At 61.7% G+C, this 19,368-nt stretch overlaps 1 protein-coding gene across 1 annotated transcript; it reads right to left on the bottom strand.

The window, feature by feature from the left end:
• Positions 1-609: 609 nt before the first annotated feature.
• On the bottom strand, positions 610-16,037 carry LOC144675952 (ankyrin repeat domain-containing protein 13D-like). The gene is made up of 6 exons (XM_078536471.1): positions 15,699-16,037; positions 11,747-11,882; positions 10,638-10,762; positions 9,907-9,952; positions 1,531-1,674; positions 610-803 (listed from the first exon to the last, which is right to left on the bottom strand). Exons 1-6 carry the CDS (start codon positions 15,792-15,794, stop codon positions 610-612), a joined length of 741 nt encoding a protein of 246 aa, XP_078392597.1. The 5' UTR covers positions 15,795-16,037.
• Positions 16,038-19,368: the final 3,331 nt, after the last annotated feature.

The raw sequence follows: 19,368 nt of genomic DNA, 5'->3' as shown, positions 1-19,368 counted from the left end.
GAGTTACAGATTGGAATCTAATCGAGCGTTTGGGGGGTTTATATATAGAATAACAGATACCCGGGAGTGAGTTACAGACTGGGATCTAATCGAGGGGGGTTGGGGTGGTTTATATATAGAATAACAGATACCCGGGAGTGAGTTACAGACTGGAATCTAATCGAGGGGTTCGGGGTGTTTTATATATAGAATAACAGATACCCGGGAGTGAGTTACAGACTGGAATCTAATCGAGGGGTTCGGGGTGGTTTATATATAGAATAACAGATACCCGGGAGTGAGTAACAGACTGGAATCTAATCGAGGGGTTCGGGGTGGTTTATATATAGAATAACAGATACCCGGGAGTGAGTTACAGACTGGAATCTAATCGAGCGTTTGTGGGGTTTATATATAGAATAACAGATACCCGGGAGTGAGTTACAGACTGGGATCTAATCGAGGGGGGTTGGGGTGGTTTATATATAGAATAACAGATACCCGGGAGTGAGTTACAGACTGGAATCTAATCGAGGGGTTCGGGGTGGTTTATCTATAGAATAACAGATACCTGGGAGTGAGTTACAGACTGGGATCTAATCGCGGGGCTCGGGGACGGGGGTATAATATTTACCTCTCAAAGGCGATGTTCTTCGTGTCGAGGTGAGTGGAGACAATGGGGGAAGTGAGGCGTCCGGCGATGTGCTCCTCTGAGGGCTGCATGGCTGACAGTACAAGCTCAGGGTCATGGAGATCGAGGGAGAGGGTTTCTGTGTACACCAGCTGCTTATCGTGGTCCACCTCCATGACCACCGCCCCTTCTTCTGCAGAACCAGGAACAGAGCTTGTGATTGGACAGTGAGCTGAACTTTCACCCTTCGGGGTACAACATTTCTTTCACCATCGTGTACCTGTACCTGTCCTGGGAATGTTTGGTGGGGACAGTGTAGAGGGAGATTTACTCTGTATCTAACCCCGTGCTGTACATGTCCTGGGAGTGTTTGGTGGGGACAGTGTAGAGGGAGCTTTACTCTGTATCTAACCCCGTGCTGTACCTGTCCTGGGAGTGTTTGATGGGGACGGTGTAGAGGGAGCTTTACTCTGTATCTAACCCCGTGCTGTACCTGTCCTGGGAGTGTTTGATGGGGACGGTGTAGAGGGAGCTTTACTCTGTATCTAACCCCGTGCTGTACCTGTCCTGGGAGTGTTTGATGGGGACGGTGTAGAGGGAGCTTTACTCTGTATCTAACCCCGTGCTGTACCTGTCCTGGGAGTGTTTGATGGGGACGGTGTAGAGGGAGCTTTACTCTGTATCTAACCCCGTGCTGTACCTGCCCTGGGAGTGTTTGATGGGGACAGTGTAGAGGGAGCTTTACTCTGTATCTAACCCCGTGTTGTACCTGTCCTGGGAGTGTTTGATGGGGACAGTGTAGAGGGAGCTTTACTCTGTATCTAACCCCGTGCTGTACCTGTCCTGGGAGTGTTTGATGGGGACAGTGGGTAGAAATTGGGAGGTTTGCTGGAGCTTTTTCATGACATTTCGCTCCTCACCTTCACCCTTGAAGATGTAGGAACGTTTCCCCCGTTGCCAGGTCATGTGCTCGAAACCCAGTAATGTTGTGTCGACCCGTAAATTGGCTCCACTTTTCCACACTCGGTAAACGTCACTCGGGCAAATCTTGGAGACAAGGGGAACTGTAAGAGAGAGCAAGAGACAAATAAGTGTGTGAGACGGAGCGAGTGAGAGCGCGAGGGAGAGGGCGCGAGGGGGAGAGAGAGAGGGGGGGAGAGCGAGGGTGGGAGAGCGAGGGCGGGAGAGAGAGAACGAGGGCGGGAGAGAGAGAGCGAGGGCGGGAGAGAGAGAGCGAGGGCGGGAGAGAGAGAGCGAGGGAGGGCGCGAGAGAGCGAGGGAGGGAGCGAGAGAGCGCGGGAGGGAGCGAGAGAGCGCGGGAGGGAGCGAGAGAGCGAGGGAGGGAGCGAGAGAGCGAGGGAGGGAACGAGAGAGCGAGGGCGGGAGAGCGAGGGCGAGGGTGAGAGTGGGAGAGCGAGAGCGGGAGAGCGAGCGAGAGCGGGAGAGCGAGAGCGGGAGAGCGAGAGCGGGAGAGCGAGAGCGGGAGAGCAGGACCGAGAGCGGGAGAGCGAGAGCGAGAGCGAGAGCAAGAGCGAGAGCGAGAGCGAAAGCAGTAGAGCGAGAGCGAGGGCGGGAGAGCAAGGGCGAGAGCGGGAGAGCGAGAGCGAGAGCGGGAGAGCGAGAGCGAGAGCAGGAGAGCGAGAGCGGGAGAGAGAGCGAGAGCGGGAGAGCGAAAGCGGGAGAGCGAGAGCGGGAGAGCGAGAGCGAGAGCGAAAGCAGTAGAGCGAGAGCGAGGGCGGGAGAGCGAGGGCGAGAGCGGGAGGACGTGGGCGAGAGCGGGAAAGTGAGAGCGAGAGAGCGGGAGAGTGAGAGAGGGAAAGCGAGAGAGGGAGAGCCAGAGCGAGAGCGGGAGAGCGAGAGCGAGAGCGAGAGCGGGAGCGAGAGCGGGAGCGAGAGCGGGAGCGAGAGCAAGAGCGAGAGCGGGAGCGAGAGCGGGAGCGAGAGCGGGAGCGAGAGCGGGAGAGCCAGAGCGGGAGAGCCAGAGCGGGAGAGCCAGAGCGAGAGCGGGAGAGCGAGAGCGAGAGCGGGAGAGCGAGAGCGGGAGAGCGAGAGCGGGAGAGCGGGACCGAGAGCGGGAGAGCAAGAGCGAGAGCGAGAGCGAGAGCGAGAGCGAAAGCAGTAGAGCGAGAGCGAGGGCGGGAGAGCGAGGGCGAGAGCGGGAGGACGTGGGCGAGAGCGGGAAAGTGAGAGCGAGAGAGCGGGAGAGTGAGAGAGGGAAAGCGAGAGAGGGAGAGCCAGAGCGAGAGCGGGAGAGCGAGAGCGAGAGCGGGAGCGAGAGCGAGAGCGAGAGCGGGAGCGAGAGCGGGAGCGAGGGCGGGAGCGAGAGCGGGAGCGAGGGCGGGAGAGCCAGAGCGGGAGAGCCAGAGCGGGAGAGCCAGAGCGGGAGAGCGAGAGCGAGAGCGGGAGAGCGGGACCGAGAGCGGGAGAGCGAGAGCGAGAGCAAGAGCGAGAGCGAAAGCAGTAGAGCGAGAGCGAGGGCGGGAGAGCGAGGGCGAGAGCGGGAGGACGTGGGCGAGAGCGGGAAAGTGAGAGCGAGAGAGCGGGAGAGTGAGAGAGGGAAAGCGAGAGAGGGAGAGCCAGAGCGAGAGCGGGAGAGCGAGAGCGAGAGCGAGAGCGGGAGCGGGAGCGAGAGCGGGAGCGAGAGCTGGAGAGCCAGAGCGGGAGAGCCAGAGCGGGAGAACGAGAGCGAGAGCGAGAGCGGGAGAGCGAGAGCGAGAGCGGGAGAGCGAGAGCGGGAGCGAGAGCGGGAGAGCGAGTGCGAGAGCGGGAGCGGGAGAGAGAGCGAGAGCGAGAGCAGGAGCGAGAGCGAGAGCGCGAGAGCGAGAGCGGGAGAGCGAGAGCGAGAGCGAGAGCGGGAGAGAGAGCGAGAACGAGAGCGGGAGCGAGTGCGGGAGCGAGAGCGGGAGAGCCAGAGCGGGAGAGCCAGAGCGGGAGAGCGAGAGCGAGAGCGAGAGCGGGAGAGCGAGAGCGAGAGCGAGAGTGGGAGAGCGAGAGCGAGAGCGGGAGCGAGAGCGGGAGAGCGAGTGCGAGAGCGGGAGCGGGAGAGAGAGCGAGAGCGAGAGCAGGAGCTAGAGCGAGAGCGAGAGCGCGAGAGCGAGAGCGGGAGAGCGAGAGCGAGAGCGAGAGCGGGAGCGGGAGCGAGAGAGCGAGAGCGGGAGAGCGGGAGCGAGAGCGGGAGAGCGAGAGCGAGAGCGGGAGAGCAAGAGCGAGAGCGAGAGCGGGAGCGGGAGCGAGAGCGAGAGCGAGAGGGAGAGCGAGAGCGAGAGGGAGAGCGAGAGCGGGAGAGCGAGAGCGAGAGCGAGAGAGAGAGCGAGAGCGGGAGAGCGAGAGCGAGAGCGGGAGAGCGAGAGCGGGAGCGAGAGCGGGAGAGCGAGTGCGAGAGCGGGAGCGGGAGAGAGAGCGAGAGCGAGAGCAGGAGCGAGAGCGAGAGCGAGAGCGAGAGCGCGAGAGCGAGAGCGGGAGAGCGAGAGCGAGAGCGAGAGCGGGAGCGGGAGCGAGAGAGCGAGAGCGGGAGAGCGGGAGCGAGAGCGGGAGAGCGAGAGCGAGAGCGAGAACGAGAGCGGGAGCGAGAGCGGGAGCGAGAGCGGGAGAGCCAGAGCGGGAGAGCCAGAGCGGGAGAGCGAGAGCGAGAGCGAGAGCGAGAGCGAGAGCGGGAGAGCGAGAGCGAGAGCGAGAGCGAGAGCGGGAGAGCGAGAGCGGGAGCGAGAGCGGGAGAGCGAGTGCGAGAGCGGGAGAGGGAGAGAGAGCGAGAGCGAGAGCAGGAGCTAGAGCGAGAGCGAGAGCGCGAGAGCGAGAGCGGGAGAGCGAGAGCGAGAGCGAGAGCGGGAGCGGGAGCGGGAGCGGGAGCGAGAGAGCGAGAGCGGGAGAGCGGGAGCGAGAGCGGGAGAGCGAGAGCGAGAGCGGGAGAGCGAGAGCGAGAGCGGGAGAGCAAGAGCGAGAGCGAGAGCGGGAGCGGGAGCGAGAGGGAGAGCGAGAGCGAGAGGGAGAGCGAGAGCGGGAGAGCGAGAGCGAGAGCGAGAGCGAGAGCGAGAGAGCGAGAGCGAGAGCGCGAGAGCGAGAGCGAGAGCAGGAGAGCGAGAGCGAGAGCGGGAGAGCGAGAGCGGGAGAGCGAGAGCGAGAGCGGGAGAGCGAGAGCGAGAGCAGGAGCGGGAGAGCGAGAGCGGGAGAGCGAGAGCGGGAGAGCGAGGGCGAGAGCGAGAGCGGGAGAACGAGAGCGAGAGCGAGAGCGGGAGAGGGAGAGCGAGAGCGAGAGCGAGAGCGAGAGCGGGAGAGCGAGAGCGGGAGAGCGAGAGCGGGAGCGAGAGCGGGAGAGCGGGAGAGCGAGTGCGAGAGCGGGAGAGCGAGAGCGAGAGCGAGAGCGGGAGCGAGAGCGGGAGAGCGAGAGCGAGAGCGAGAGCGGGAGCGGGAGAGCGAGAGCGAGAGCGGGAGAGCGGGAGAGCGAGAGCGAGAGGGAGAGCGAGAGCGGGAGAGCGAGAGCGAGAGCGAGAGAGAGAGCGAGAGAGAGAGCGAGAGAGAGAGCGAGAGAGAGAGCGAGAGCGGGAGAGCGAGAGCGAGAGCGGGAGAGCGAGAGCGAGAGCGAGAGCGGGAGAGCGAGAGCGAGAGCGGGAGAGCGAGAGCGAGAGCGGGAGAGCGAGAGCGAGAGCGAGAGCGAGAGCGAGAGCGGGAGAGCGAGAGCGAGAGCGAGAGCGGGAGAGCGAGAGCGAGAGCGAGAGCGAGAGCGAGAGCGGGAGAGCGAGAGCGAGAGCGAGAGCGGGAGAGCGAGAGCGGGAGAGGGAGAGGGAGCGGGAGTGCGAGAGCGAGAGCGGGAGAGCGAGGGCGAGAGCGGGAGAGCGAGAGCGGGAGAGCGAGAGCGAGAGCGGAAGAGCGAGAGCGGGAGAGCGAGAGCGAGAGCAGGAGAGCGAGGGCGAGGGTGAGAGCGAGAGCGGGAGAGGGAGCGGGAGAACGAGAGCGGGAGCGAGAGCGAGAGAGAGAGCGGGAGAGCGAGAGCGGGAGAGCGAGGGCGAGAGCGAGAGCGGGAACGAGAGCGAGAGCGGGAGAACGGGAGCGGGAGAACGAGAGCGGGAGAGCGAGAGAGCGAGGGCGAGAGCGAGGGCGAGAGCGAGAGCGAGAGTGGGAGCGGGAGAACGAGAGCGGGAGAGCGAGAGCGAGAGCGGGAGAGCGAGGGCGAGAGCGAGAGCGGGAGCGAGAGCGAGAGCGGGAGAGCGAGAGCGAGAGCGGGAGAGCGAGAGCGAGAGCGGGAGAGCGAGAGCGGGAGCGAGAGCGGGAGGGCGAGAGCGGGAGGGCGAGAGCGAGAGCGGGAGAGCAAGAGCGGGGGAGCGAGAGCGGGGGAGCGAGAGCGGGAGAGCGAGAGCGATAGCGGGAGGGCAAAAGCGGGAGGGCGAGAGCGAGAGCGAGAGAGCGAGAGCGAAAGCAGTAGAGCGAGAATGAGGGCAGGAGAGCGAGGGCGAGAGCGGGAGAGCGAGAGCGGGAGAGCGAGAGCGGGAGAGCGAGAGCGGGGGAGCGAGAGCGGGGGAGCGAGAGCGGGGGAGCGAGAGCGGGAGAGCGAGAGCGGGAGAGAGAGCGAGAGCGAGAGCGGGAGAGCGAGAGCGGGAGAGGGAGCGGGAGAATGAGCGCGGGAGAGCGAGGTCGAGAGCGGGAGAGCGAGAGCGGGAGAGCGAGAGCGAGAGCGGGAGAGCGAGAGCGGGAGCGGGAGAACGAGAGCGGGAGAGCGAGGTCGAGAGCGGGAGAGCGAGGGCGAGAGCGGGAGCGAGAGCGGGAGAGGGAGAGGGAGAGCAAGAGCGAGAGCAAGAGCGAGAGCGGGAGAGCGGGAGAGCGGGAGCGAAAGCAGTAGAGCGAGAGCGAGGGCGGGAGAGCGAGGGCGAGAGCGGGAGGACGAGGGCGAGAGCGAGAGCGGGAAAATGAGAGCAAGAGAGCGGGAAAGCGAGAGAGGGAAAGCGAGAGAGGGAGAGCCAGAGCGAGAGCGGGAGAGCGAGAGCGAGAGCGGGAGAGCGAGAGCGGGAGCGAGAGCGGGAGAGCGAGAGCGAGAGCGGGAGCGAGAGCGGGAGCGGGAGCGGGAGCGGGAGAGCGAGAGCGAGAGCGAGGGCGGGAGAGAGAACGAGAGCGAGGGCGGGAGAGCGAGAGCGAGAGCGAGAGCGGGAGAGCGAGAGCGAGAGCGAGAGCGGGAGAGAGAGCGGGAGAGCGAGAGCGAGAGAGAGAGCGAGAGCGGGAGAGCGAGAGCGGGAGCGGGAGAGCAAGAGCGAGAGAGCGAGAGAGCGAGAGCGGGAGCGGGAGAGCGAGAGCGGGCGAGCGAGAGCGGGAGCGGGAGAGGGAGAGCGGGAGCGGGAGAGGGAGAGCGAGAGCGGGAGCGGTAGAGCGGGACAGCCAGAGCGAGAGCGAGAACGAGAGCGAGAGCGAGAGCGGGAGCGGAGAGCGAGAGCGGGAGAGCGAGAGCGAGAGAGCGAGAGCGGGAGAGCGAGAGTGGGCGAGCGAGAGCGGGAGCGGGACAGGGAGAGCGGGAGCGCGAGGGCGAGAGCGAGAGCGGGAGAGCGAAAGCGGGAGAGCGAGGGCGAGGGCGGGAGCGGGAGAGCGAGAGCGGGAGAGCGAGAGCGGGAGGGCGAGGGCGAGAGCGGGAGCGGGAGAGCAAGAGCGGGAGAGCGAGAGCGGGAGGGCGAGGGCGAGAGCGGGAGCGGGAGCGGGAGGGCGGCGGGAGAGCGAGAGCGGCGAGAGAGGGCGAGAGCGAGAGCGGGACGAGGCGGGAGAGCGAGGGCAAGAGCGAGAGCGGGAGGGCGAGGGCGAGAGCGGGAGAGCGAGGGCGAGGGCGAGAGCGGGAGCGGGAGGGCAAGGGCGAGGGCGAGGGCGAGAGCGGGAGAGCGAGGGCGAGGGCGAGAGCGGGAGCGGGAGCGGGAGAGCGAGAGCAAGAGTGGGAGAGCGAGGGCGAGGGCGAGGGCGGGAGAGCGAGAGAAGGGCCGGGAGCGAGGGCGAGAGCAAGAGCGGGAGCGAGAGCGGGAGGGCGAGGGCGAGAGCGGGAGAGCGAGAGCGGGAGAGCGAGAGCGGGAGAGCGAGAGCGAGGGCGAGAGCAGGAGGGCGAGAGCAAGAGCGGGAGGTCGAGAGCGGGAGAGAGAGCGAGAGCGGGAGAGCGAGAGCGAGAGCGGGAGAGGGAGCGGGAGAACGAGAGCGGCAGCGAGAGCGAGCGGGGAACGACAGCGGGAAAGCGAGAGCGAGAGCGGGAGAGGGAGCAGGAGCGGGAGAACGAGAGCGGGAGCGGGAGAGCGAGGACAGCGGGAGAGTGAGAGCGGGAGAGCGAGAGCGAGAGCGGGAGAGGGAGCAGGAGCGGGAGAACGAGAGCGGGAGCGGGAGAGCGAGAGCGAGAGCGAGAGCGGGAGAGTGAGAGCGGGAGCGGGAGCGGGATAGCGGGAGGGCGAGAGCGGGAGACCGAGTGCATGAGCGAGAGCGAGAGCGGGAGGGCGAGAGCGGGAGAGCGAGGGCGAGAGCGGGAGAGCGAGAGCGGGAGAGCGAGAGCGGGAGAGCGAGAGCGAGGGCGAGAGCGGGAGAGCAAGAGCGGGAGAGCGAGAGCGGGAGAGCGAGAGCGAGGGCGAGAGCGGGAGAGCGAGAGCGGGCGAGCGAGAGCGGGAGCGGGACAGGGAGAGCGGGAGAGCGAGGGCGAGAGCGAGAGCGGGAGCGGGAGAGCGAGAGCGGGAGGGCGAGGGCGAGAGCGGGAGCGGGAGAGCGAGAGCGAGGGCGAGAGCGGGAGAGCGAGAGCGGGCGAGCGAGAGCGGGAGCGGGACAGGGAGAGCGGGAGAGCGAGGGCGAGAGCGAGAGCGGGAGCGGGAGAGCGAGAGTGGGAGGGCGAGGGCGAGAGCGGGAGCGGGAGAGCGGGAGAGAGAGCGGGAGAGCGAGAGCGGGAGAGCGAGAGCGGGCGAGCGAGAGCGGGCGAGCGAGAGCGGGAGCGGGAGAGGGAGAGGGAGAGCGAGGGCGAGAGCGAGAGCGGGAGGGCGAGAGCGGGAGAGCGAGGGCAAGAGCGAGAGCGGGAGGGCGAGGGCGAGAGCGAGAGCGAGAGCGGGAGAGCGAGGGCGAGGGCGAGAGCGGGAGCGGGAGGGCAAGGGCGAGGGCGAGAGCGAGGGCGAGAGCGGGAGAGCGAGGGCGAGGGCGAGAGCGGGAGCGGGAGAGCGAGAGCAAGAGTGGGAGAGCGAGGGCGAGGGCGGGAGCGGGAGAGCGAGAGCGGGAGGGCGAGAGCGGGAGCGAGAGCGGGAGGGCGAGGGCGAGAGCGGGAGAGCGAGAGCAGGAGAGCGAGAGCGGGAGAGCGAGAGCGAGGGCGAGAGCAGGAGGGCGAGAGCAAGAGCGGGAGGTCAAGAGCGGGAGAGAGAGCGAGAGCGGGAGAGCGAGAGCGGGAGAGGGAGCGGGAGAACGAGAGCGGCAGCGAGAGCGGGAGAGCGAGAGCGAGAGCGGGAGAGCGACAGCAGGAGAGTGAGAGCGGGAGCGGGAGCGGGATAGCGGGAGGGCGAGAGCGGGAGAGCGAGTGCATGAGCGAGAGCGAGAGCGGGAGGGCGAGAGCGGGAGAGCGAGGGCGAGAGCGGGAGAGCGAGAGCGGGAGAGTGAGAGCGGGAGAGCGAGAGCGAGGGCGAGAGCGGGAGAGCGAGAGCGGGAGCGGGAGAGCGAGAGAGCGAAAGCGAGAGCGGGAGGGCGAGAGCGAAAGCGGGAGCGCGAGAGCGAAAGCGGGAGGGCGAGAGCGAGAGCGTGAGAGCAAGAGCAGGAGAGCGAGAGCAGGAGAGCGAGAGCGAGAGCGAGGGCGAGAGCGGGAGCGAGACCGAGAGCGGAAGAGCGAGAGCGAGAGCGTGTAAAAGAGTGCGAGCGAGGGAGAGACAGCGAGCGAGGGAGATGGTGAGGGAGAGACAGCGAGCGTGTAAAAGAGAAAGTGCGAGCAAGAGAGAGAGCGAGTGAGGGAGACAGAGTGCAACCAACAGAGAGAGAGCGAGAGAGAGAGAGAGAGAGCGACAGACAGCATGAGTGAATGAAGGCGAAAGTGAGAGCGAGCAAGAGAGAGAAAGACAGAGAGAGCATGAGGCAGAGAGAAAGAGAGAGAAAAAGAAAGACGGAGACAGAAGGAGAGGGAGAGACACAGCGAGGGAGGCAGAGACACAGAGAGAGAAAGAAAGAGAGAGTGCGGGAGAGAAACAGAGGTCAACGTGGTGTGAATGGGTGAGTGAGAGGGGTCAGAGAGAGAGAGAGGGAGAGAGTCAGGCAGAGAGAAAGGATTATTAATCCGTCCATGCATCGTTTGATGCGTGTTTCAGGGAGTTGAATCGATCATCGAGACTCACCCCAACTCGTGAACTCCCATTTCATCTCAACGTAAAAGTCAGAGGCCTGGGCAGGGTGAGAAAGTGAAATGATTAAAGCAGATCGTTCTACCCCCCACCCCACCATCTCCCACCCCCCACCAATCCACCACCCAGCCATCGAGAAACCAGAGCCAGAATATCTGTAAAATTTTCCACTGTGCTCCTTGTCAACTCCCCGGGCCTGAAAACGATAAGCTCCCACATTTCAACGGCAACATAGCATTTGCCAGGAAGACTCCTTGCTTCCTGCTTTCATCCACTATTATTCCGGCTCTCCCTCACTTACACTCTCTCTCTCAGTCTCGCTCTGCAGCCCTGGCGCAAATTTCTGCCAACGGTGCAATTGGTCTCTGACTGACCCGAGTCTGGTTTTACTGAACCACAGCGGGGGGGGGATGGGGATCTTAAGAGGGCACGCATCTCCCCCGCCCCCGACCCAATCATCGACAGTGGAGTAACGCCTGGTTGCAACCCAGGGCACAACGGATATGCCGACCCGGTGGGGGCAATTAAACTCTGAATGACCTCAGCCGGGTTTACTTAACGATAATGTCGTGGGAGGCTCTACCTCTGCAGCAGAGCAACCCGTGGAGTGTCCCAGGAAAGGTGGCTGAGACATCCAGGACTAGTATTCTACATCACGCACACGCCGGGCCAGAGGACGGGATTTCCGGCTTGCAAGGAGTGGGGGGAGGGTTTCTGCAGGGTACCTTGCGGAGCTGGCTCAGGAGCTCAGGGATGCCAGCGAGACGTTCTGTGGCGCGCTGGTAGTCACGGAACTGAAGAACCAGTTGCACCAGCTCGGGGTCGCTGGTGCTGACTGCCTCCTGGAGTGCTGCAGAGAGGAGAGAGAGAGAGAGAGAGAGAGGAGGGTAGGAAGGGGGAGAGATGAAGAAAGGGGGCAGAGGAAGGGAGGAGAAAGTGGGGGGGGAGGAGAAATTGGGGGGAGAGGAAGAGAGGGGGAGAGGGAAGGGAGGGAGGGAGAGAGAGGGGGGGAGAGAGGAAGGTAGGGGAAGAGGAACGGAGAGGAACGGAGGGGGAGAGGATCGGAGGGGGAGAGGAACGGAGGGGAAGAGGAACGGGGGGAAGAGGATCGGAGGGGGAAGAGGAACGGAGGGGGGAAGAGGAACGGAGGGGGAAGAGGAACGGAGGGGAGAGGAACGGAGGGGGAGAGGAACGGAGGGGAGAGAGGGGGGGAGGAAGGGGGAACAAGGGGGAGGGGGAGCGACGGGCAGAAGAGGGAGGCGGGAGCGAGAAGGAGGAAGAGATGGAAGGAAGGAAGAGGAAGAAAGGGAATGAGGGAGAAAGGGAGTGAGTGGGGTGGGGGGAGAAGGAGGGAGCGAGGGGCAGAGGGAGGGCAGAAAGGGAAGGGGAGATATGCAGGAAGAGGGAGGTGAGAAGAGTGACAGAGGGAGGGAGAGAGAGAAGGGGAGGGGGGGGAGATAAAGGGTTCAGGCAGGATGAAAACAGTAAAAGGGGTGTTTCAATCTCAATCCCCATCATGATATTCCACCCCCACCCACCCCGGCCAACCCTTCACATTCCCCACGCACCCCCCAACCATGAACCCGTCAGTTACCCCCTCACACCCCCCCTCCCCCCAAACCTCAATCGCCTCCCCTCCAGAACCACCTCCCCACCAATCGCCTCCCCGAGCCACCCCCACTCCCCCTCCCCCCCGATCACATCCGCCAACAGCCCCTCTCCTACAAACCCACTGCCCCGAACCCCTGCCCACCTCTGCCCCAAACCCGTGCCCTTCATGAACCCCGCTCCCCAAACTCGTACCCCTCACAAACCCTTCTTCCCTCTACCTCACCTGTCCAGCCAGTGCCATTCTCCTTACTGACGTCAGTCCTGTGCCGTAGCAGAACCCTGGCGGACTCTAAGTGCCCGAGGGATATGGCGAGGTGAAGGGCCGTCCGGCCACGGGGATCAACCAGATTGATGTCATGCTAGGGGAGATCGAGAGGGCGAAGAGGAGGTGAGAGAGACAAACAACAGTCAGAAAAAAGAGAGTGAGTGACTGTCGACACAGCCCCCGTGAAACTCGACACAGCCCCCATCACTGTTTACATAGCCCTATGACTGTTTACATGGCTCTGTGACTGTTTACATGGCTCTGTGACTGTTTACATGGCCCCGTGACTGTTTACATAGCCCCGTGACATTCGACACAGCCCCCGTGACTGTTTACATCGCCCCGTGGCACTCGACACAGCCCGACACTGTTTACATAGCCCCGTCACTGTTTACATCCCCCTGACTCTCGATGTGGCCCTGTGACTCTCGACGTGGCCCCTGTGACTGTTTACATAGCCCGATAACTGTTTACGTAGCCCTGTGACACTTGACACAGCCCCCGTGACTATTTACATAGCCCGGGACACTCAACTCAGCCCCGTGACTGTTTACATGGCCCCGTGACTGTTTATATGGCCCCGTGACACTCGACACAGCCCCCGTGACTGTTTACATAGCCCCGTGGCACTCAACACAGCCCCGACACTGTTTACATAACCCCGTGATTGTTTACATAGTCCCGTGACACTCAACACAGCCCCCGTCACTGTTTACATAGCCCCGTCACTGTTTACATAGCCCCGTGACGCTCGACGCGGCCCCCCGACTCTCGATGTGGCCCCTGTGACTCTCGACGTGGCCCCCGTGACTGTTTATATAGTCCGATGACTGTTTACGTAGCCCCGTGACACTCGACACAACCCCCGTGACTATTTACATAGCCCGTGACTGTTTACATGGCCCCGTGACTGTTTACATGGCCCCGTGACTGTTTACATAGCCCCGTGACGCTCGATGCGGCCCCCCGACTCTCGATGTGGCCCTGTGGCTCTCGACGTGGCCCCCGTGACTGTTTACATAGCCCGATGACTATTTACATAGCCCCGTGACTGTTTACATGGCTCCGTGACTGTTTACATGGCCCCGTGACACTCAACACAGCCCAGTGACAGTTTACATGGCCCTGTGGCTGTTTACATATCCCCGTGACACTCAACACAGCCCTGTGATACTCAACACAGCCCTGTGACTGTTTAGATAGCCCGATGATGTTTACATAGCCCTGTGGCACTTGACACAGCCCTGTTACTGTTTACATAGCCCCATGACTGTTTGCGTAGCCCCGTGACACTCGACACAGCCCTGTCACTGTTTACATAGCCCCATGACTGTTTACATAGACCCGTGACACTCGACACAGCCCTGTCACTGTTTACATAGCCCCGTGGCACTCGACACAGCCCCCCATCACTGTTTACATAGCCCTGTGGCACTCGACACAGTCCCCCTCACTGTTTACATAGCCCCATGACTGTTTACATAGCCCCGTGACACTCGACACAGCCCCGTGATGGTTTACATAGCCACGTGAACACTCGACACAGCCCCCCATCACGCTCAACACAGCCCCCTGGTCACACTCGACACAGCCCCCCCGGTCACACTCGACACAGCCCCCCGTCACACTCGACACAGCCCCCCGTCACACTCGACACAGCCCCCCGTCACACTCGACACAGCCCCCGTCACACTCGACACAGCCCCCCTCACACTCGACACAGCCCCCCCTCACACTCGACATAGCCCTGTGACTGTTTACTTAGGCCCTGTGACACTGGGCACAGCCCCCGTAACTCTTTACACGGCCCCATGACGCTCAACGCGGCCCCCGTGATAGTAAATAACTGAGGGCCTCGGACTGATCCTTGCGGAACTCCACTAGTTACATCTTTCCGACCTGAAAAAGACCCATTAATCCCAACTCTCTGCCTTGTGTGTGTTAACCAACCCCCAATCCATGCTAATACATTACCCTCAATACCGTGAGCTCCTATCTTGTGAGATAACCTTTTATTGGAACCTTATCGAGTGCCTCATGGAAATCCAAATACACAACATCTACCAGTTCCCCTTCATCAACTCTGCAAGAGTTCTTTGAGGATATAACAAGCAAACTTGTCAAACATGATTTCCCTTTCACAAGACCATGTTGACTCTGATTGCGTTAGGTTTTTTCTAAATGCCCTGCTATTTCTTCCTTAATAACGACTCTAGCATTTTTCCAATGACAGATGTTAGGCTGACTGGCCTATAGTTTCCTGCTTTTGTCTCCCTCCCTCCTTGAACAGGGGTGTCACATTAGCGGTTTTCCAATCCTCCCGGAATCCAGTGAGTTCTGGAATATTTCCACCAATGCCTCCACTATCTCCGCAGCCACTTCCTTTAAAACCCTTGGATGCAGGCCATCAGGTCCTGGAGACTTGTCTGCCTTTGGTCCCATTAGGTTGTCAAATACTTTGCCCCTCGAGGTCTTTCGAGGTCCCATCAGCTCCTTGCTTATCCGATATCTTTGGGACGTTTATGGTGTCCTCCACCGTGAAGACCGATGCAAAATATTGGTTTAAATTACCCGCCATTTCCCTGTTCCCCATTATCAATTCTCCTGTTGCATCCTCCTAGGGTCCCACGCTCACTTTAGTCACTCTTTTTATATATCCATAGAAGCTCTTGCTGTTTGTTTTTATATTTCTTGCCAATTTACTTTCAAAATCAATTTTCTTCCTCTTCAATAGCTTTTTAGTCATCTGCTGCTGGTACCTAAAAAAATTCCCAACCCTCTGGCCTACCACAAGTTTTCACTGCTTTGTACGCCTCAGTTTTCGATTGGAAACTCTCCTTGACCACGGGTGGTTCATCCTTCTCATCGAGTCCTTCTTTTTGACCGGGATAAATTTTTGCTGAGCGTAATGAAATATCTGCTTAAATGTCTGCCACTGCTCATCCACTGACCTTCCCCTTAGTCTATTTCCCCATCCCGCGCTTTAGACAGCTCTTTCTTCTTACCTCTGTAATTGCCCTTATTTAAGTTGAGGACACTGGTTTGAGACCCGAGTTGCTCGCCCTCAAACTGAATTTGAAATTCTACCATGTTGTGATCGCTAGCCCCTAGAGGATCCTTAACTACAGTAATAGATCTAAAATAGCCGGTTCCCGGGTTGGTTCTGCAACGTCTTGCTCTAAGAAACAATCCATGATGCACCCTACAAATTTGTCTTCCACGTTAACCCTGCCGATCTGATCCCGACTCGGCCCCCGTGACGCTCGACACAGCCCCCGTGACGCTCGACATGATCCCCGTGACTGTTTACATAGCCCCATATCACTTGACACAGTCCCCGTGACATTTGACAGAGCCCGTGACTATTTACATAGCCCCGTGAGAGTTTACATGGCCTGTGGCTGTCGACAAAGTCCCAGTGACACTCGACACAGCCCCCGTGACACTCGACACAGCCCCCGTGACACTCGACACAGCCCCCGTGACAATTTACGTAGCACCGTGACTGCTTACATAGCCCCGTGTCACTCGTTCCAGCCCTGTGACAGTCAACACAGCCCCTGTGACTGTTTACATAGCCCTCTGACAGTCAACATAGCCCCGTGACTGTTTACATAGCCCCGTGACACTTGTACTAGCCCGTGACTGTTTACATAGCCCCGTGACTGTCAACACAGCCCCTGTGACCGTTTACATAGCCCTTTGACAGTCGACACAGTCCCCATGACTGTTTACATAGCCCCGTGACACTCGTACTAGCCCGTGACTGTTTACATAGCCCCGTGACAGTCAACACAGCCCCTGTGACTGTTTACATAGCCCTATGACAGTCGACACAGCCCCCCGTGACTGTTTACATGGGCCCGTTACCCACCGTCTCAGATCCGGGAATGCCCCCTGCCCCGATTACCTGCCCGGCCTGCAGCGCGGTCTCCAGCTCCCGGTAGTGGTTGTGCCAGACGAGGCGGTGGAGTGGGAAGCTGTCTGGGTCCCGGCCGCCACTCATGGCGCCGCTGGTGGGCTCCCGGGGAGGGATGGTCACCAGTGCGGGCAGGGGTTCCAGAGGCCAGGAGAGAAGTCCAAGAGGGGGAGGTGGAGGGGGAGGAGGAGCTGAGGAGGAAGGGGGCGGGGCCAGCTGCTGCCTCAATTAGCATACATCTGCATGAATTAGCATCTCATTGGTGACGGTGACTCTCCCTTCCCCCCCTCTCTCTCTCTCTCTCCATCTCCAGCCGCCTACCGTCGCTGCAGCAACCAGCACTTCCGGGGTCGCGACCGGAAATGGGACGGCGGAAGTGACATTCTCTTCCGCCCGGTGGAGGGGGGGGGGGGGGGGGGGGGAGGAGGAGATGGGACGCAATGTCAGTTTCCGGTTAAACCTTGACCCACAGGCTCCGATTTTATTAAGGATGCAGAGTGATTAAAATTTTATTTAAGCATTTGGGAAATCACCATGAAGGAGTCTCCGAGGCTGCGTTTAAAAGCGAAGTTTTAAAAAAGTTTTTGAACTTCGACGTTATATCTTTTCATTCAGGCGGGTCGGAGGTCAGAGGTGACCAACCGTCAACCGCCACGCCTCCAACGAGTTGGAGGGGAGGAGGGAAAAATTTGCCCGGGACGCATCTCTCAATGTCTCTCGTTGAGGATAACTCAAAATGAAAGGAGAAAAATTAAATGGAGAACAAAGTGGGAGGTTTGTTTTGCGTTTAATATAAAAATACACCGACGCTTCCCAGGGGGCGGTGCGGTGCGGTGCGTCTGGCCGCCATGTTTATGCGGGGCACAAGGAAAGCGGGGCGAAGGCGCATGCGCTTGGTGGGGGGACGCCATCTCTGTGAGGGGCAGAGGCGGTGCCGCGAACCACCCCGCCCCACTTTTGGGGGGGGGGGTGGAGATGATGGAGAGAGGAGAGGGGATTGGAGGAGGGGGAATGAAGGATGGGGAGGGGGGGAATGAAGGATGGGGAGGGGGGGGGAATGAAGGATGGGGAGGGGGGGGGAATGAAGGATGGGGAGGGGGGGGGGAATGAAGGATGGGGAGGGGGGGGAATGAAGGATGGGGGGGGGGGGGGAATGAAGGATGGGGGGGGGGGGGGAATGAAGGATGGGGAGGGGGGGGAATGAAGGATGGGGAGGGGGGGGGAATGAAGGATGGGGAGGGGGGGGGGAATGAAGGATGGGGAGGGGGGGGGAATGAAGGATGGGGAGGGGGGGGGGAATGAAGGATGGGGAGGGGGGGGGAATGAAGGATGGGGAGGGGGGGGGGAATGAAGGATGGGGGGGGGAATGAAGGATGGGGGGGGGGGAATGAAGGATGGGGGGGGGGGAATGAAGGATGGGGGGGGAATGAAGGATGGGGGGGGGGAATGAAGGATGGGGGGGGAATGAAGGATGGGGGGGGGGGAATGAAGGATGGGGAGGGGGGGAATGAAGGATGGGGAGGGGGGGGGAATGAAGGGATGGGGAGGGGGGGGGAATGAAGGATGGGGAGGGGGGGGGAATGAAGGATGGGGAGGGGGGGGGAATGAAGGATGGGGAGGGGGGGGAATGAAGGATGGGGGGGGGAATGAAGGATGGGGGGGGGGAATGAAGGATGGGGGGGGGGGAATGAAGGATGGGGGGGGGGGGAATGAAGGAATGGGGGGGGAATGAAGGATGGGGGGGGGGGGGAATGAAGGATGGGGGGGGGGGGAATGAAGGATGGGGGGGGGGGGAATGAAGGATGGGGGGGGGGGGAATGAAGGATGGGGGGGGGGGAATGAAGGATGGGGGAATGAAGGATGGGGGGGGGGGGGGAATGAAGGATGGGGGGGGGGGGAATGAAGGATGGGGGGGGGGGGGGAATGAAGGATGGGGGGGGGGGGAGGGGGGGGGGAATGAAGGATGGGGGGGGGGGAATGAAGGATGGGGGGGGGGGGGAATGAAGGATGGGGGGGGGGGGAATGAAGGATGGGGGGGGGGGAATGAAGGATGGGGGGGGGGGGGGGAATGAAGGATGGGGGGGGGGGGAATGAAGGATGGGGGGGGGGGGGAATGAAGGATGGGGGGGGGGGAATGAAGGATGGGGGGGGGGGAATGAAGGATGGGGGGGGGGGAATGAAGGATGGGGGGGGGGGAATGAAGGATTGGGGGGGGAGGGGGAATGAAGGATTGGGGGGGGAGGGGGAATGAAGGATTGGGGGGGGAGGGGGAATGAAGGATTGGGGGGGGGGAATGAAGGATTGGGGGGGGAGGGGGAATGAAGGATTGGGGGGGGGAGATGAAGGATTGGGGGGGAGGGGGAATGAAGGATTGGGGGGGGGAATGAAGGATGGGGGGAAATGAAGGATGGGGGGGGAAATGAAGGATGGGGGGGGTGGAAATGAAGGATGGGGGGGCGGAAATGAAGGGGGGGGTTGGGGGAAATGAAGGGGGGGGGGATGAAGGATGGGGGCGGGGAATGAAGTGGGGGGGAAATGAAGGAGGAGGGGGCAAATGAAGGATGGGCGTGGAATGAAGGGGGGAAATGGGGGGAAATGAAAGATGGGGGGGAATGAAGGATGGGGGGCGGATCCTTTCCTCACTCCTCATCCTTCCTCACTCCGCACCCGTTCCTCACTCCGCATCCTTTTCTCGCTCCGCACCCGTTCCTCACTCCGCACCCGTTCCTCACTCCGCATCCTTTCCTCACTCCTCATCCGTTCCTCACTCCGCATCCGTTCCTCACTCCGCACCCGTTCCTCACTCCGCACCCGTTCCTCACTCCGCACCCGTTCCTCACTCCGCATCCTTTCCTCACTCCGCACCCGTTCCTCACTCCGCACCCGTTCCTCACTCCGCACCCGTTCCTCACTCCGCATCCTTTCCTCACTCCGCATCCGTTCCTCACTCCGCACCCGTTCCTCACTCCGCACCCGTTCCTCACTCCGCACCCGTTCCTCACTCCGCATCCTTTCCTCACTCCGCATCCGTTCCTCACTCCGCATCCGTTCCTCACTCCGCACCCGTTCCTCACTCCGCACCCGTTCCTCACTCCGCATCCTTTCCTCACTCCGCACCCGTTCCTCACTCCGCATCCGTTCCTCACTCCGCATCCGTTCCTCACTCCGCACCCGTTCCTCACTCCGCACCCTTTCCTCACTCCGCACCCGTTCCTCACTCCGCATCCGTTCCTCACTCCGCATCCGTTCCTCACTCCGCACCCGTTCCTCACTCCGCATCCTTTCCTCACTCCGCACCCGTTCCTCACTCCGCACCCGTTCCTCACTCCGCACCCGTTCCTCACTCCGCACCCGTTCCTCACTCCGCACCCGTTCCTCACTCCTCATCCTTTCCTCACTCCGCATCCGTTCCTCACTCTTCATCCTTTCCTCACTCCGCATCCGTTCCTCACTCCGCACCCGTTCCTCACTCCTCATCCGTTCCTCACTCTGCATCCTTTTTTTTCATTCCCCCTTCATGTCTGGGATTCGTTGATCCACTCACTCTCTTCAACTTCCAAATTCCAGGGAATACAAGTCCAGTTTGTGTCATCTCTGCTGCTAATGTAACCCTTGGAGGTCAGCTATAGAAACTAGGAGCAGGAATAGGCCATTCGGCCCT

The sequence above is a fragment of the Cetorhinus maximus genome, unplaced genomic scaffold (assembly GCF_964194155.1).
Source record: "Cetorhinus maximus unplaced genomic scaffold, sCetMax3.hap1.1 HAP1_SCAFFOLD_1244, whole genome shotgun sequence".
Taxonomy (NCBI): Eukaryota; Metazoa; Chordata; class Chondrichthyes; order Lamniformes; family Cetorhinidae; genus Cetorhinus; species Cetorhinus maximus.
This window is presented reverse-complemented; position numbering and strand designations above follow the sequence as displayed.

Excerpts from the sequence above, each read along its gene's own strand:
- LOC144675952 (XM_078536471.1), bottom strand. The coding sequence starts at position 15,794 with ATGAGTGGCGGCCGGGACCCAGACAGCTTCCCACTCCACCGCCTCGTC. Across the intron at positions 11,883-15,698 it reads CCGCGCTGCAGGCCGGGCAG|CATGACATCAATCTGGTTGA; the intron begins GTAATCGGGGCA and ends GATCTCCCCTAG. Across the intron at positions 1,675-9,906 it reads ATGGGAGTTCACGAGTTGGG|TTCCCCTTGTCTCCAAGATT; the intron begins GTGAGTCTCGAT and ends TCTCTCTTACAG.